The sequence below is a fragment of the Eumetopias jubatus genome, unplaced genomic scaffold (assembly GCF_037043125.1).
Source record: "Eumetopias jubatus isolate StellerSeaLion01/CBP00866 unplaced genomic scaffold, mEumJub1_p1.0 scaffold_8, whole genome shotgun sequence".
Lineage (NCBI taxonomy): Eukaryota > Metazoa > Chordata > Mammalia > Carnivora > Otariidae > Eumetopias > Eumetopias jubatus.
In genome coordinates, this window is record NW_028274814.1 from 136,863,308 (window position 1) to 136,881,117 (window position 17,810).

Sequence of the window (17,810 nt, forward strand, 5' to 3'; positions counted from 1 at the left end):
CTACTAGCAGATCGTGGGGGCACAATGCCAAGCTAAAGCACACAGCAGATCTAAGGCTGCTGCTCAGGCCATATCCATGGCACGTCATGTCATAGAAAGCCACATGACCAAGCCCAACATCCTTGGGCTAAGGGAAGCATCCACTGAGATGGTGAACAGCAGAGGAGGTAGGGTGGAGAGAGGATAATGACAGGTGCACAAGCTCTGAGGGCCTTTTCAGCTCTTTGCATCTGTTGAAATCCTATAAACTTGGGGGCAATGCTGTGACCTCTGGAAACATACCATGATCATAATCCGACCACACCTCAAATCTAAAAATTTCTAGTCCATAGGCTAGATCTATCTGGTCCACCTGATCTAATTCTACCTAATCCCCCAGTGATGGTACTGCACCACATTTTCAAAACCAATCCGTCCTCCAACCTTAGCGCCCAACTCTGGACCTGCAGACAGAGCAATGGCTTGTCAACAGTGATCACTGAGTTGTAAAACAGTGGTTTTTCTTTTCTCTTTTGCTGCAGGCATGATGATGACAATGATGATTTGGTTTAGACTTTTAAAAATATATTATCCCCGTAGAACCCACCAAGACTAAAATTGTGTTCTGATGGCTCAGAAGGATAAAATGCTGAACCAAAATTAACCTTCAAAAATTGTGAAATGCGACAGCCTCAGTGTGATCTGACACCTTTTCAATGTCAAGGGGAATTGCAGGTGTAATGACTAAATTGACCAGACATGTAATTTTAGAGGCAAATATCCAGAACCTGTTCATTCTTGCATACATGTGTAAAATCTTAGAGTTTTCCATGGGCAGGTGAGTAACAGATTGTGAAGACTGAAGATAAGAGCAGATGAGCCATTCCTCCTTCAGAGGAGGCTGTTCTCAAATCCTAGGGTCAGATCTATTGTCCAACGGGCAAGTGGACACAAGCTGTGAGGCCCAGAGCTGAGCGCTAAGTTGAGTGCAGTGGGAGAAGGGGACACTGAACAACCATACTCCCCTTGGGAATGATAGGCTCTCTGTTCTCCCCTTCTGCACATTCTGTTATGTTCTCTCTTCTTGATTTCAAAAGCAGATACATTTTTAATACATAAATTTAATGTAAATCCAATTGTGATCCTAATAACATATTTGGGGGGATCCTAATAATGCAAATGGATAAAGTCTATATGGACAAATATAAACATGGCCTCAAATGCCAAGAAAATGTGAAAAGGAAGAAAAATGAGAAAAGATCAGTTTCACTAAAAAAAAAAAAAAACCAATCAAACCATATTGCATTGATACAGAAAAGATGTATAGATCAGTGTAACAGAATCAAAATTTTCAGTCTTAGACCCAAGTATAATGAGAATTTCACAAGTGACAATCTGGTGGGAAAATATAGAAGAGCCGCATCTTAGACCAAATATAAAAATTAATTCTGTATGGATTAAGCATTTCATTAAAAAAAAAAAAAAACAGTAAAAATTCTTGCAAGAAAGTCTAGGAGATTATCTGTAAAATATGGGAGGGGGACCTGGGAGCTAGAGGCATGACACTTTATTAACCAAGACCACAAACCCAGAATTTATTTTTAAGAAAAGAAAAAAAAGGAAGACAGGAAAAAAGACAAATACATTTGGTCGTACAACACTTAAAACATTTTAATGGAAAAGACAAAACAAAAAGACAAATGATAGATTTTGAAGATATATTTGTAGTACAGAAGACAAAGCGTTGATCAATTAACTAATTCAACAGATTTTTTTGGACACCTATATACTGGTACTGTTGAAGACACTAGGAATACAAGAGTGAACCCAAGAGCCAGGCCCTATTGAAAGAGTTCACATATTGTACTGAGTTGAATTATGTCCCCCCAAAAGATACGTTGAAGTCTTAACCCTGGTTCTTGTGAATGTGACCTTTACTCAAAACAGGGTCTTTGCAGACGTGATCAAGCTAAGATGAGGTCATACTGAATTAGGGAGGGCCCTCAATCCAATGAATGCAATCCTTGGAAGAGGGAAATCTGGATCCAGACACACAGAGACGAGGCACCAAGTAAAGACACAGAGACATTAAAGGAAGACATCAGATATTGGAGTAATGGCAGCTACAAAGCTGAGGAATGCCAAGGACTGCCAGCAACCATCAGAAGCTGGAATAGCCAAGGAAAGGAAGGATCCTCCTCTACAACCAGAGGGAACACGATGCTGCGGACACCTTGATTTTGGGCTTCTGCCCTCCAGAAGTATTCTCTGTGAGAGAATTCTGTGGTGTTAAGCCATCTAGTTTGTGGTAATTTGTTACAAATCCCTAGGACACTACTGCACATATATGTGCTTATTTAATTCTAATAACAATCCTCTGATGTAGCGACTACTATGATTTCCATTTTAGGGATAAGGAAACTGAGGCCCAGAGAGGTTTGCCCAAGGTCACACAGGTATTAAATAACAGAGCTGTGATTCCAGCTCTGGTGGCCTGGCTCCAGAGTTTACATTTTAAACCAAAACACTGTAATGCTTTTCAAAATCGATGGGGTTCATTCAAAAAATATTTATTGAGCACTTATATGCTGGCCCCTGTTCTGGATGCTGGGGATAGGGTGGAGAATGGAAAAGCCGCAGATAACTGCCCCTGTTGAGCCCACATCTCAGTGAGGGAGATGGGCTCCGGGGAAGCAGGGCCTTCAGGAGAGAACCAGGCTGGAGCTGGCCAAAGGGACGAGTGTCAGAGAAGAGCCATAGAGACTGGGAGGGCAGAGGCTGGGGTCTGATTAAGAGAGATACAGAGTCTTGCAGGGGAGAAAGTTCCAGGGGTCAGAATCCAGAGGATGGGGGTAAACTGGGAACTCAAAGCTTCTTATGAGCACAGGATGAATAATGATATCTGTAATAAACATCTCTTAAACACTGACAAGAGGGCAAAGGATGTAAATAGGCAATTCATTTGTTCAAGGAGAACAAATCCTAATAGCAAAAAAAAAAAAAAAAAAAAAAATCACACATTTACTAGTAGTCAGGGAAATAAATACAAATTAAAGTTAAACTGAGCTATTACTTTAAAACTACCAGACCAGCAAAAATTTAAAAGAGCTATAAAGCCTATTGCTAACAGGGGTTGGAAAAAAAGATACTCTATTGCATAGCTATTAGAAATAGGAACTGCTATAGTGTTTGGTCTTAAAAAGCAAACAGGGGCGCCTGGGTGGCTCAGTTGGTTAAGTGTCCCACTCCTGGTTTCAGCTCAGGTCATGATCTCAGAGTTGTAAGATCAAGCCCCGCATCTGGCTCTGCACTCAGTGGGGAGCCTGCTGGAGATTCTCTCTCCCTCTGCCCCTCCCCCACCCTGCCACGATCCCTCTCTCTTAAATAAATAAATAAATCTTAAAAAAAAAAAAGCAAACAGACAACACGTGTTTATAAATATTATGTTAGACCAAGCAGCCCCACTCCCGGGATTCCATTCTGTAGAAATAAAAACATCAGTATGTAGAGACACCTAAAGAAAGATAGTTTAAAGAGATTTTCAAAAGGAAAAGAGAAGTGAATGCCCATCAAAAACAAAATGGTTGATGTTCAGTGTGGTGGCACATTTTTCCTTGCGGAAGGTCTATGCTTCCATTGAGAACCAAGAGAAAAGTCAGATAAAATACAGCAAAACATCTCTCTGAAGTACAGCGAGCTGCTGAGGCAACCAGGACTCAAAGGGACAACAGTCTGAGAGGAGGGAGATCCTCAGAAACCTCACTCATGCATTGTGAGAGGAGGGCAAGAGGCTCCGGCTGGGGCTGGTGGCCCAGGCAGATGGTCGTTACCAGCAAGTGGAGAAGCAAACAGAACTTGTGATGTGTTTATGGGACCTGACACCCCAACCAGAGACTTCACAGATTCCTCATGAGAGGGGGAAGCAGAGAACTAAGCCCAGCATTGCTGGTTTTCCCCTCAAGATGTTTGCTGAGTTTGGAAGCTGTGTGGGACAGAAGACGAAGAATCAAGGCAGAAAGCCTCTGAAAGGCAAATGGGATTTTTTTTGTCATCCTGTGGTTCAGGATTTCTCAGGAGCAAGGGCTCAGAGAATAACCCAAGTTCTGAGTTACAAACTTTGGAGGCTAAATTAGGAAAAGGAATTAAAAAAGAAAAAAGCAAACGGAGCCTTGAGAAACTGTAATCCAGCCTCAAATCAACTCAGTCCTTAACTGAATTAAGGTCATCAGTCCCCACTTTACCTGACCAGCAAAGGAAAGGGTGCCACTATCTAGAGCCTCTCAATTTTCTTAACACAATATCTGACATTCAATAAAAATCTGTCTGCCACATCAAGAGACAGGGCCATGTGACCCCAAATCGAGGGAAATAAAAGCAATAGAAAAGGATCTACAGGTGACCCAGATACTGGAGTTAGCAGGGAAAAAAAAGATTTTTAAATAGTTATAAATATATTTAAGAAAATAGAGGTATATGTTGAGACAATAGAAGAAAAGACACAAATATGGAATATATTAAAAATAACCAAATGGAAATCCCTGAAAACTACTGAAAACTACTAAACTTAAGAACTATATGAATAAAATTAACCACAGATTAGGAAAAGCAGAACACAGGATTAACAAACTGGAAGACAGGTCAATGGAAAATTCTGGGACTGAAGCCCTGAAAGAAAAATAGTGAAAAGTACATAAAAGAGTGAAATATAAGTAAGATCCTGTGAACTGGTCTAACATGCATAACTGGAGGCCAAGAAAGACAGAGAGAACAGGGCCTGAGTAGAAGGAGAAGAGACAAGGGCTGGGAATTTTTCACAAAATTTTTATTAAACACATCAACCTACAGATTCAAGAAGACCTGCAAACCTCAGCAGGATGCATACAAAGAAAGGCACACCTTAACACATCTAGAAAACTGCTAAAGTCCAAAGACCAAAAGAAAAACCCTAAAAACTGCTAGAGAAAGAAAAAGACACATTGCATTCAAATGTGCAACAGTAAGACTTGATGGTTTATTTATCAACACCCCTACTAGAAGCCAGAAGACAATGGAATGATATCTTAAAAATGCCAGAAGAGAGTAACTGCCAACCTAAAATACTGTTATTCCCAGCTAAAATATCTTTAAAAAGGAAGAGTGAACTTCTGCTTCTAGGTTTAACATGTGAAGGGTTTGGAAGTCATCACTTCCATTGCTACAGCAAGAAAAAGGCTGAACATACTGAAAATCAGTAACTTTTCTTAGAGCCATCAGAGAAAACTGACATCTGGAAAGACAGGTGGATACATACAATCACAGCCAAGATCAGCTAACCTGGAGCAGAAGCCACTGTAGCCACAAACTGGTAGGAATGCTTAAGTGGTAATTTTGACAAACTACTGGAGGCAGAGCAAGGATTAGCTTGAGACTGAGAAACTCCTGGAGGCCCAGTCTTTGGAGGGGGGCCACATTTTCATGGATTTTACCACCAGGAATTCTACCAGGTTCTCAAGGTGAACCTTCCAAGAAGAATCCCTTTATGTGTCAGGCAAATTAAACACAAAGGAAGTAAAAATAAGAAAAGTAAGTAGAAGAAAAGAACTAAGAGATAAGACTAGGAATGACTGAAATAGAATATGGACAAACAATAGAGAAAATCAATGAAAACACAGCTTGTTTTATAAAAAAGATCAATAAAAGTTATAAACCTCCAGCTAAACTATTCAATAAACAAAGAGAAAAGATTTTTAAAAATTACCAAAATCAGGAGTAGAAAAGGAAACCCTATGAAAGATCATACCGACATTTAAAGGATAATGAGGCATGAGTCCATACTGATATAAATAAATGAACAAATTAATACATGGGACAGAAGACACAAATCTCCCATGCAAAAGAATTCCAAATAATTTATGTAGATATTCTGCCCTTAAAGAGGTAGAGCATAATAATTCCCCTTTCCTTCATTGTGGGCTGTACATAGTGACTTTTCCTCAAATGGAAAGAGAGAGAAAAAAGAGTAAGTTTACAGAGGAAAAGCCTGGCAGACAGCTCAGCCTGGTGATCAAAGGTCAGTATAACAGTGATCAGCCATGCTGATGGCATATCCCCTGACAGGACGCAATGAGAAGAGTACTTTACCTCTGTGGTCTTCCTTCCAAAAACATTACCCTGGTCTAATCATGAGAACAATATCAGACAAATCCCAGAGAGTGACATTCTACAAAATAGCTGGCCAGTAATCTTCAAAACTGTCAAAGTCAGTGCAAAACAAGCAAAGTCTGAGAAAGAACCTGCCAGAGCCAAGAGGAGCTAAGGAGATGTGATGACTAAGTGTAATGTGGGATCCTGGATGGGGTCCTGGACCAGAACAAGGATGGGAGGTAGAGGCTAAGGAAAACAGCATAAAAAACCATGGAAACTCAGAGAATTAGTTGCCAGCACACTTGCATTAGCAGAAGGACAAAAGGAGGCCTTTAGACAGAATAAAAATGAGTGCAGGTGCTAGCACAAAGTGTACGATGGAAGGAACAAGAGCAAGGGTAGATGTGTAGACACATGACAGCTTATTTATTATTATAATAATGACAGTGTTTGCAGGATTTAACCTAGATGTACAATTTTTAGGGGTAAGTGAAATTAAAGCATTTTTAAATCCAGCAGTTAGGGAAGTGGTAAACATAATGATCTATATTTAACTACAAACTCTAAGACAAGAATGCATGTTGCAATTGCTAGTGGTAGCCTCTAGACGAATGGCAGAAGAAATGTTCTCACCAATAAGCTAACAGAGGGGCAAATGGACTAACAGAAATAGTTGAATATTCTTTAAAAAAAAAAAAAAGGCAAGAAGATCCACAAGACAGCTGGGTCAAATAGAAAAAAAAATTAAGATGACAGATATAAAACCAACAATATTAGTAATTAAATACTCCAAATAGAAGACTGCCTGTCACAACCTATCTTCTAAAATATCAGCTATATTCTGCCTACAAGAGACTTTCTTGAAATATAAGCACCCAGAAAGTTTGAAGTGAAAGGACAGAAAAGCATACACTATGCAAACATGAATCAAAAGAAAGCTGAATTAACTATGTTATTATCAGACAAAAATAGGTTCAAAGGTAAGTAGCAGTACTCTGTATCAAGAGTCATGTCATAATGATAAAGGAGATAATTCACAGGAAGTTGCAGCAATTCTAAATCTATGTGCACCCAATAATTTAGCTTCAAAGTGAATAAAGCAACAATCAACAGAATAAAGAAGGATCTTCACTAGACAAATTCACCATCAGATGGGAGACTTCAACACACTTCTCCCATTCACTAATGGAATGAGCAGGCAACAGTTTGATAAGGATACAGAAGTTCTGAAAAACACAGTTAATGAAATCAATCTAATTGACATACTTAGAAAACTGAAGGACCATGATGGAGTATACATTCTTTTCGTGGGCTTATGGAACATTTACTGAAATTGTCTATATGTTGGGTCATAATCCAAGCCTCAGTAGGATAGCCTGAAGTCATTTAGACTTTAGAATTTACTCTCTGATCACAATGGAATCCATTTTAAAATTAACAATAAAAGGTAAATTAGAAAATCCCAACTGTGTGGAAATTAAATAATACACTTTTTAAAATAAACCACTGGGAAAAAGAAATCACAAGGGAAATTGTAAAATATTTTAAACTGAATGACAATGAATGATATACCAAAACTTGTAGATGTGGCTAAGCCTGTACCTAGAGGGCAATGTGTAGCCATCGATTCGTACACAAGAGAAATAAAGGCTAAAAAGCAATAATCTAACATTTTGTCTCAAGAAATTAGAAAGAGAAAAGCAAATTAAATCCCAATCAAGTAGAAGGAAAAAAATCATTGAAGTAACACCAGAAATACATAAATATAAAACAAATGTATAAGACAAAAGTAACAATAAAGGTTGTTACTTGGAAAAGACTAATAAAACCGACAGACTTCGGCTGCTTCAGGATAGGATGGAGCAATTCCTAGTGCACTAACATTCCCAGTGAAAACAGCTAGAAGAGCCCCAGCAATTAGAAGATAATGCAAAGGCATTGGATGGCCGAGAAAGCCAGGAGGTCCGAGGGATTGAAGTTCCCAGACGAGAAGGACCCTTCAGGGGTGAACTGAGGCTATGCAATTGCATTTTCCCTGAGAAGAGCTGATGATTCTGGGAGCGCAATTGAGGCTGAGCAATGGGGTTGGGCCAGGCGGGAGGCCACTCAGCAGAGCACTCGCTAGGTTGGTGGCGCTGGAGTGGCAAAATCGGAGACCCTGACTGGTTTCCCCTTCCAGACGAGTGCCGGCCTCTGGAACTGAAGGCAAGTCCCCACACTGTGGTACTTAGGAGACAAAGGCCATCCAGGGAGAAGGCCCCGAGAACACAAGGCAAAAACAGAAGCCCTGGAGATGAGTTCGACTGACACCGAGGGTCAGCAGCTGCTCCTGCCCTGGAAGATCTGGCCCACTGGGGCACAGCTGGAAGCTGCAAGAGTCGTTTTGGCCTTTGGCAGAGGGTTATGGCCAGAAGATGGAGAAATACAGACTTCTGATGGTTGTGTGGGGCGTGGTCCAACAAAAATGAACATGTGACCTTTGAACACAGGTCACCCTTTAAACATGAGCACCATTGGGAAGCTGTTAGGAACACAAAGCTAAAGAATCAGGTCTACTCATCCAGCCCCCACCACCGGTCCTCAAGAGCATGGCACTTCATCTCTTTCTGCCTGTTTTCTTACCTGAGTCATGAGCCCCCCACCCCCCAACCCCAACAAGCTTAGAGAGTCGGTGCTCCATGTGCTGAATCTGATGGGGCCTCAGAGCAAGCATGGAGAACTCTCTGTGCCCACAGTAGCCAAAATGCAACATGATATCAAAAGCCTTTCACAGCAAAAGTGGGAAGATGACCCCACGCAGATCTGCTCTCGGGGTCTCTGATTCGGTGTGGATATATCCATGGGTCTTTTACTATAAAAGTTTCTGTTTGTCCTTTTTTAAACTTTTTAAAACTGAAGTATGGTTGACATACAATTTCCTATTAGTTTCAGGTATACATCATAGTGATTCGATGTTTTTATACATTACAAATGATCCCCACTATAAGTCTAGTTACAGTTAGCATCTGTCACCATACAAAGTTACAACAATATTATTGACTATATTCCCCATGCTGTACATTACATCCCCAGGACTGATATATTTTATAAATGGAGGTCTGTAGCTCTGTAGCTCTTAATCCCCTTCACCTGTGTCACCTAGCCCCATGCCCCAGGACTCCCCACCTCCAGAAACCTACAGTTTCCTGTATCTTTGAGTCTCTTCCTGCTTTGTTTGTTTCTTCTTTTGTTTTTTAGATTCCATATGTAAGTAACAATATTTGGTATTTGTCTTTCTCGGATTTATTTCACTTAGCATAATGCCCCTGAAATCCGTCCATGTTGTCAAAAATGGCAAGAATTCATTATTTGTCCCTGTTAAGGTTCCCTAATTTTTTTTGTTTTTCCCCTTCACAAAACTGATTGTAATATACAATAAAGAGTTTTTAAATATCTGTTTTATTTACCAGAGTTGTATGCTCCCAACAGAAGGTTTAAAACCAGATGGAAAATATTTAATACTAGACTTTAAAAAAAATCAAAGTCTTCCCGGGTCACCATGGTTACTTAATTTGCTTATCTGCTCCCAAGGTCTATGAGAGGCTCGATGCTGTTCCTGGGGCTTGGTTTATATCCTGGGCCCTGACCTCCAAGTGGGAAAGACTGTGTGATTAGGAAGTGATGCTTGGGGGTGGGAGGGTGCCAGTTCCTAGCTATGTGTCCCCAGAGGGCATGGGGACACTCTGCTGGGAAGAGGAAGGAAAGCTCACCTTCTCCCTAGCAAGGCAGGTGAGAAGCAAGGAGCCACGGGCACCAAGAATCTGGGGCGCTGGGCTGGGCTGTCACAGACTCTTGCTTTGCTAATCCATGTCTTAGGGGATCTTAAGTTTGCTGATGAGTTCTGCAGCCCTATGTCTGTCTCCAGGGGCCTCAGGTGGGACTCGGGGATGGACTAAGGATAACAGTGAACCAAACAACATACAGTGTATTTACCGAGGATCAAGAATATCAATTTACCATCAGGAATAGCCAATTACAGGGAATTGGAAGGGAAAGCCTTCCTCAAATTCCTGATGGATGGAATTGCTCAATTAGCCTAATTATGCAATTAGACTAATCTTGACTTACGTGTCCTTGGATGTTTTGTCATTTTATGTTCCCCATGGGTCACTGGCCCCAAGCAATGAAACTTCTGCTTTCTCCATGTCCTCATGTGGTTTAGTTCTATACCAAGCGTAGAACAGGCACCCTCAAAATGTTTACAAAGAGAAAGGACCGCACAGACGGTGACATCTGCCTGCCCGGTGTGCACTCCCTCCTTCTCCCTTACAACCAGAACCTTGCTTTTTCTGAAGGTAGTAACATACCCAGCAAGAAATCATGTATCTCTCTCTATAAGATCTCTATATAACACAGCCTGGTCAATACAATGAAGCGGCTGAGAGAAGCTTACAAGAAAGCCCTTTAAAAAAAGAAGTACTTGTCTGGCTCAAGCCTTTTGCCTTCATTTTTTTCCTTCCTTATGCCTGAAATGTGTGTGATGGCTGGTGCCCCAGCAGCTGTATTCCCTGCACGAGAATGAGGTTGAATGAGGAGAAGGCTAGAAGCAGCCGGGGCCTCTGAAGACATTGTAGAGCTGCTGGGCCGCCCTGCACAATGTCTGGACTCCTCATTACAAAAGAGAAAAACAACCACCTCTCTTACATCAGACACAGTTTTGGGGGGTTTGCTGCTAACTCAGCATGTGAAGGAGAGAGAGAGTAGGAAAAAGCATCTAGGGGAGGAATATAAAGATTCTAGATCACCCTGAAATTCAAAAACCATTTCCTGCACCGCCACCAGTTCTTGACTTGTCATTTCAATACAACGACACATTACAAACTATGCAAAAGTCACAGGCCATGTGGTGCAGCAGCTAGAGTGAGCAATGAACCGGGAGAGAGGCATTTCCTGGGAGAAAGAATATGCCTTCGGGCTTGTTGTGAGAGATGATTTAATGTCGGATGCAATCTACCCCAACCAGGTCTAGCGGCATTCCAGAAAGAACAGTCCCTCTGCCTCCCCCACTGGGAATGACACATTTAACCACAGAAAGCAAGCTGAGTCCATTAAAACCCCAACAGCTCTGCCTCTGGCAGGACGGCTGGTCACCTCACACTCTCCAGAAACTCCGATGTCTTTTACATTAAAGAGAGGGAAAAGATGGGGAGACAGATTATTAGTAAACAAATAAATCCTTATAGCAGACAAAATCTTCCTGACCACGGTGGTGAAAACTGGTAACAGTCCCCAGCAATGACAGTGCGGGGACTTGCTGGATTTGGTGACCCACAAGGTCCCATCCGGCTCCAGATTCTATTACGGCTCTCCCGCGTTGAACCTGTGCAGCCAACCACCTTCTGACCCCACCACAGGCCAGGCAATGGCTGGTCAGAATAAAGAATGAGCACTTCTAATTTAGAAGACAAGGTATCTGGGCCAATGGCTAAGTGCTGCCGATGTTCAAATTATGAACAATGGCATATGCATCCATAGTAGGGCAAGCAGGGGTATGTGACTGAGAGCCTCACCCCCAATTCCTCTGGGATGAGACTGGGCAACCACTGCACCATACTAATTGCTGTGGGGCAGATTTGGGAAAGACAAGGCAGGAACGCTGCGTATCTATAACCCAAAAGATAGGAAGAAGTTAAAGGACATTGTTATTAAAATTAATGTCCTTCTTCCAGAATTCTGAGGCCAGATACAACCTCAAAACTGCCAGCAATCACACCCAGCTAGCCTGTAGTGCAACCCAGCTAGCGCATCCTAAATCCTGCAAGCCCATATTACACCCAGCTTGCCCGTCTTTCACCCAGCTCGCCCTGCATTAGGTCTAATCTAAATTTTTGTTTCTTTCTAAGGTGGAAGACCATGATTTCTCCAGCTCTGACCTCACCGGTAGAAGCACCCTGATCTATAAATACTCCCTTCCATTAACAACAAAGTTTCTATATACATAAATGCTTTGAAGGTATCAGCTTATGAAGGTCAAACCTAGGTCCCTAGTGGACTGTTTAAAAACACCCTAGGGTTGTTGATCTTCAGGCTAAAAGGGTGGTCACAACAGGATGTTTCCCAAAAGTTAAACCCAACAAGTCACTAGGGCGGAAACCAGTTGACAACTTGCCTAACTAGGTTCCCAGCGAATCAGTCGTGAAAACAACCAGCAGCTTTTCTCCCTGCGTGTTGGCCCTGTCCTTTCGTGGGTTCTTTTTCCCTTTGCCCTCACCGTGGGCACATCTTCAGAAGGCAGGGGAGTGTGCGAGAAGCCAGGAGACAGGAGAGGGAGAGGTATGCGGCCACCGCCGTGAAGCAAGCAGCAGACCAACTACTGTGCATGTAGCTGCCCCGAAGGTGAGCCAGAATGCAGGGAAGCTCCAGGGGCAGGGGAGGGGGCTAAGGTGGGCTTGGGTAGTGCCACGGACAGGTGTGGGAACCGGCCTCATGCCGAGGAATCCCGATAGGCTTCTGAAACACCTGCCTCCCTCAGTCCCCAAGTGGCATCCAATCTGGGCTCCACTGGGGATTCTGGTGACTCTTCAAATTCATCCATTCATTCAGTCAATGTTGGGCCCTGTTTTGTGCCAAGCACCTGGGATGCTTCACGGTCCGAAAGAGAAAAAAATGTCCACCTTTGGAGCATGTGATTTAACAGAGGAAGGCAGGCAAACAGCAGAATAAAGACCTGAAGGGAAGGATGCTAAGTACAAGATGCATGGCAGGAGGCGAGTGCACCGTGGAAGGAAGCCTGGGGTAAAGGGGATCGGGGTGGGAGGGCAGTCAGTGTTCGCTCTGGGAATGCCAGTGTCGCCTCGACGTGCAGGTGGACAGAGGCTTGGAGGAGGTGGGGAGGAGAGTCACGCAGCCAGCAGAGGGACGCCGGTCAGGCAGAGGGGACAGCCAGGGGCCGGCGGTCAGAGGCAGAGCAGGAGGCTGGTGTGGCTGGAGTGAGGGGAGCAGCGGGGAGGGTGGTAAGGGTGGAGGTCACAGGGGCAGCAAGGGGCCGGGTAGTGCCGGACCCTCCAGGCCCTGCGGGGACTCTGGTTTGTATAACCGTGGGAGTGGGAGGGGGAGGGCACCGGAGGGTCCTGGGCAGGAGTGACCCTCTCTGCAGACCCATCGGAGTGTGACTCTGGCTGCTGGGTTGAGAACACACTGCAGCGGGGAAAGGACAGGCACAGGGAGCCCAGTGAGGCAGCAATGGCTGGATGCGGAGGGGGTGGGACAGCAGTCGTTGTGCTCCGGGGTGACTTTTAAGGGCGCCAGTGGACTTTGTTGATGCACTGGGCGTGGGTGCGGGAGAAGAGGAGAGAGTCAAGGAAGACACCAGATTGGAGCCCTGAGTGACTGGGACAAGGCTGCCCCTGAGAACGGAAGGGCTGCTGACAGAAAGGCCTTGGTGGCAGTTCGGCATCTCCAGACGCCCACGTGAAGAAGTTGAGTAGACAGGTGGGCGCCAGAGACTGAAGTTTTAGGAGGGCGGTCTGGGAAGTAGAGATGCCACCAGGAGAGCCACTGGCTTAGAGTTGGCAGAGAAGCCCTAAGACGGAAGAACCTGCGGCTGAGCTTACAGACCTGTTCTCAGGTGGGCAGAGTGAGCATCTGTGCCCGCACTCTGCGGTCTGGGGTAGTGGTCCCCGCTTTGCCACCACCTGCTGCCCTTCTCTAAGGTAACCCCTGAAAAAAATCCCTGAAAAATCAGCGGCAGCCTAGTGGATTCTTGATCTCCTGAGAACCTATGAACTGACTCCATGAATTAAGAGCACTGAGCACTGTGATTGTTCAAGACTGCTGGGCATGAGGGGCTTAGGGGCGAAGGAGTCTAGGACAAGGCGCCCTGAGAGCATCAGGGAGTCACGCCCACTTACCACCCTCCATCCGGCTGAAACTGCTCACCAGAGTCATCAGTGACTGACTGTCAGCCACCTGGTCCCCCAACCCGGAGATCGAGGAGTCACTCTTGACCCATTTTCCTCTTTCTTGTCCATTACCCTTTATTCCCAACTATGTCTTGAATCTCTCCTCACCATGCCCCACGTGCCCTCCCCATCTTCTAGTCTTGGGGCAGGGGTGGGGCGTGGGAAGTCTGGGCTGTGTTGGTAGCTACCCCGTCCCATCCCCCCAACCCTGTGTGGATAGTAGCTACTAATAATTATTCTCTTCTTGGAAATATATTTCACTGCCTTCTTCTCAATTTGTCCATACAGACAATGCTACACAGTAACTGAAACGCTTGTCTTAAAAATAGCTGCAGACGATTAGCTAGAGGGGTCGTAACAGGCATTTTAAGCAATCATTTAAATTAATTCCTTGAGAAGTCTATGCAGAACCCTTCAAGCTGAGTCCTTTCTGGCAGAACCTCCCAGTTCCCATCAGCACTCTCAGCTTCCCACCTTTACTGCCAGGTTTGTTTTTCAGTTTCTCGAGGATCAAACCACAGCTCTGTTATCACAGCATCCCTGGACCTCCCCGCTGGCAGCAAAGGGGCCCACCCCCATTCTGCTCCAGGATGTACTTGATGCCTGAGCCTGGAGCCAGGTACTCAGCAGCTGCCCAAACACCGCCAAACACTTTGTTTGGAAAGTTTAAATATCAAAAACTGGCCACATCCATACCAAAAGTGTTCTCTGAAGGAAGTTGCCAATCCTTTTACATGGTTGAAAGATGCCTTGAAATGGATCTGCTTTGCCCTTAAGGGAATGGACCCCTTGCAGAAAATGTACGGCCCATCCTACAAGGCCTGTTAGTATAACAAAACCACCAAACTGCTCCAGGAAGAAAAGAAACACAGAAACACAGAGAAACCTATTCTCCTACCTTCTTGAAGTCATGCACATTAATTTTGCCATTAAGTTCCTTGCTGAAGTCAAGAAATGTTTTTCTGAATGCTGGGTCCCGCTGCTGGATATGGTTTTTGAGTTTTTCAACCACTTCATCCTTGGTCATATTCTTAGCGAGGGTGCTTCTGTCCTCAGTGGGCTTGGTTCTACAATCACAATCAGGCATTTAGATCCAGCAGAGTGCTTCCTAGAGACCTCACCCAATTTGGATTCAACCCAGGACAACAAGGAGGTCCACCACCCCCTACTCCCGAACCAGGAAACAGATGCGCAGATAGATGGTGTGGCTTGAGAACCTCCTACTTGCCCGGGGCTGTGGGTTCCAGAGAGGCCCACAGCACTGCGTCAGGAGAAAGCTCTTTGTGTGGTGCTGGTATGGGCCGCAGGCCAGGGCGGGGAGCTTCAGGGCCACCGATATGGTCATCCCTGTGTTAAGGCTTCCAACTGCGCTTGGAGCTGACTGAATAGGGCGTGTGATGGGGCAGACAGGGCGGGAAAAATATTTGTGTGAACTGGGAAGACGAAAAGTCAGAGCCCACGACAAAGCTTTAAATGAAATAGTTTGTTTTATGGTAACTTGGCCAAAAAAGCCATCAAACATTTGTGGGAAGGAAGGGAAGTTCACAATTATTCCGGATTTATAAAATCTAGATTTCATGTGATGTGCTATGTGTGTGTGTGTGGGGGGGTGTGATTGAGAATAATTATTTCTTCAGCTCTCCTGAGGTCTCTGGGACCCCACCAAAGCTGGGGGGAGGAGGAGAGCCTAGCAGCAGTGGTGGAGAAAGGACTTCTCTCCTGCTGTGTCTGCCTTCGCTTTGAAGAGCTCTCCAGGAATGCCCACATTTTATAAAACGCCTAATTGCCATTACTTCTTGCACTGGTTTTAGGAGGCAGACGCATCTCATCACAGAATATTTAACCTTTCTCTTAAAATACCATCCTTCTGCCCATTTATAAAGCAGCTCCCATGGAAATGCCCAGATATTCAAATTTCATTAGCATAGCATTAAAATATTCCCACTGCTCTATACTTAAGAACTTTTTAAAGGGAAATGACAGAGTGAAGTCTGCTGAATAGGTCTACATTTTACCTTTCCTTGTGGATTTATTATAAGCTATGAACCAGCAAGTTAAAATAATATCTTCTCATTAGACTAAATCTATATTTTTCAAAATGAGGACGGGCTAGAATATTCATCAGTCCGATGTTTAACAGATTTGCTAAGCATGTTTTATTGTTACAATTCAGTTTGGTGATCATTTGAATAATTCTATCACTCATGTCAGAAAATGTTAACTGGTTTAATGGGTGTATTTTGCCATAAATATTAAAGGGTGGTAAGGAGTTGAAGTTTCTGGAAAAGAACTAATGTGAACGCAGACATGGAATGGTTGGGTGGCAAACAGGCTAATGCTAGTTAACATATAGTGTATTATTAGTTTCAAAGGTAGACTTCAGTGATTCATCACTTGCATATAATACCCAGTGCTCATTCCATCAAGTACTCTCCTTAATGCCCGTCACCCAGTTACCCCATCCCCACCCCTCTCTCCTCCAGCAACCCTCAGTTTGTTTCCTAGGGTTAACAGTCTCTCATGGTTTGCCTCTCTCTCTCTGTTTTCATCTTATTTTATTTTTCCTTCCCTTCCCCTCTGTTCATCTGTTTTGTTTCTTGAAGGTCCTGGGTTCTTAACCCCGCATGGCCATCAAGTCTGTGAATAACCTGAGCCCAGTCCCCAGACCTCTCAGACCTCAGTGCTTTCACTTCCAGAACTAGAAGGTCAACCCAATCATCCCAAAGATCTCTGCTTGCTCTCAACTCCCCGACCCTCATCACTGTATTCATAGTTTGCCATTTTCCCGCATTTAAATAATAAGATATTAAAACACTCACTTAGTCAACAAATATCGACTAACCACCTATCCCACAACAGGCATGTGGTTTCAGTGTGCGCTTGCATTTTGTTTTGCTTTACCTCTCCGAAACATCCAGCGGCTGTTCCTCTTTTTGAAAACGTTCACTTAACAGCTGACCCTTTGGAACAAGAACTGGAGAGATGGTGGGAGGGCCACTAATTCCCATGCATGCCAAAAGTTTCTTGTAAAGGATTCTTCCTGAAGCAATATCCTGAAACTTGCTGCAGAGTCTGAATTTTAAAAATTAGAACACACCCATTAGGTTGGCTAAAGTTAAAAGGACTGACCCTACCAGGTGCTGACAAGGATGGGAGTACCTACAGCTCTATCCCGCTGCTGGGGAGGTGCAACCCCTCTGGAAGACACCCCGACTATACTCCTTGGATATATACTCACCCAGAGGAACCAGCCCCTCTCCCCCTGGGCATCTACCCAAGACAAATAGAGACATACATCTACACAAAGACTTGTCCAAAATATACAGTTTTATTTGTAAGAGCCAAACACTGGAAACAACCCAAATGCCCACCAAATGAGTACTCCACAAGCTGTGGTAAGGAATGGAATAGTACCCAGCAATGAAAAGAAGCCAGCTGTGCATACAGGAAACAACGTGAATGAATCTCAAAATCATGAGATCTGGAGAACAGAGCCTGACAAAAAAGAGAACATCTTGCATGCTTTCATTTGAAAGAATGCAGATCAGTGGTTGCTGGGGCTGTGGAAGAGATGAATAGCAGGAGGGCACAAGGAAGCTTGAGGCAGGGGGATGAAAATGTTTGCTATCTTGATTGATAACTTGTGATGGTTTCATGGATGTATACACATGATGGAGATGCTCAAACTGTATCATTTAAATAAGTGTACAGTCTAGGGGCACCTGGGTGGCTCAGTTGGTTAAGCATCCGACTCCTGATTTCGGCTCA

General features: G+C 44.0%; 1 protein-coding gene across 1 annotated transcript in view; it reads right to left on the bottom strand.

Annotated features, from left to right (window-relative positions):
• Positions 1-17,810, bottom strand: part of EFCAB6 (EF-hand calcium binding domain 6) — a 204,428-nt gene that overhangs the window by 92,186 nt on the left and 94,432 nt on the right. The window contains exons 14-15 of the mRNA XM_028115294.2: positions 16,944-17,114; positions 14,941-15,109 (exon numbers count right to left, since the gene is read on the bottom strand). Of these exons, the coding sequence (XP_027971095.2) occupies positions 14,941-15,109; positions 16,944-17,114 (340 nt within the window). The remainder of the gene's footprint in view (positions 1-14,940; positions 15,110-16,943; positions 17,115-17,810) is intronic.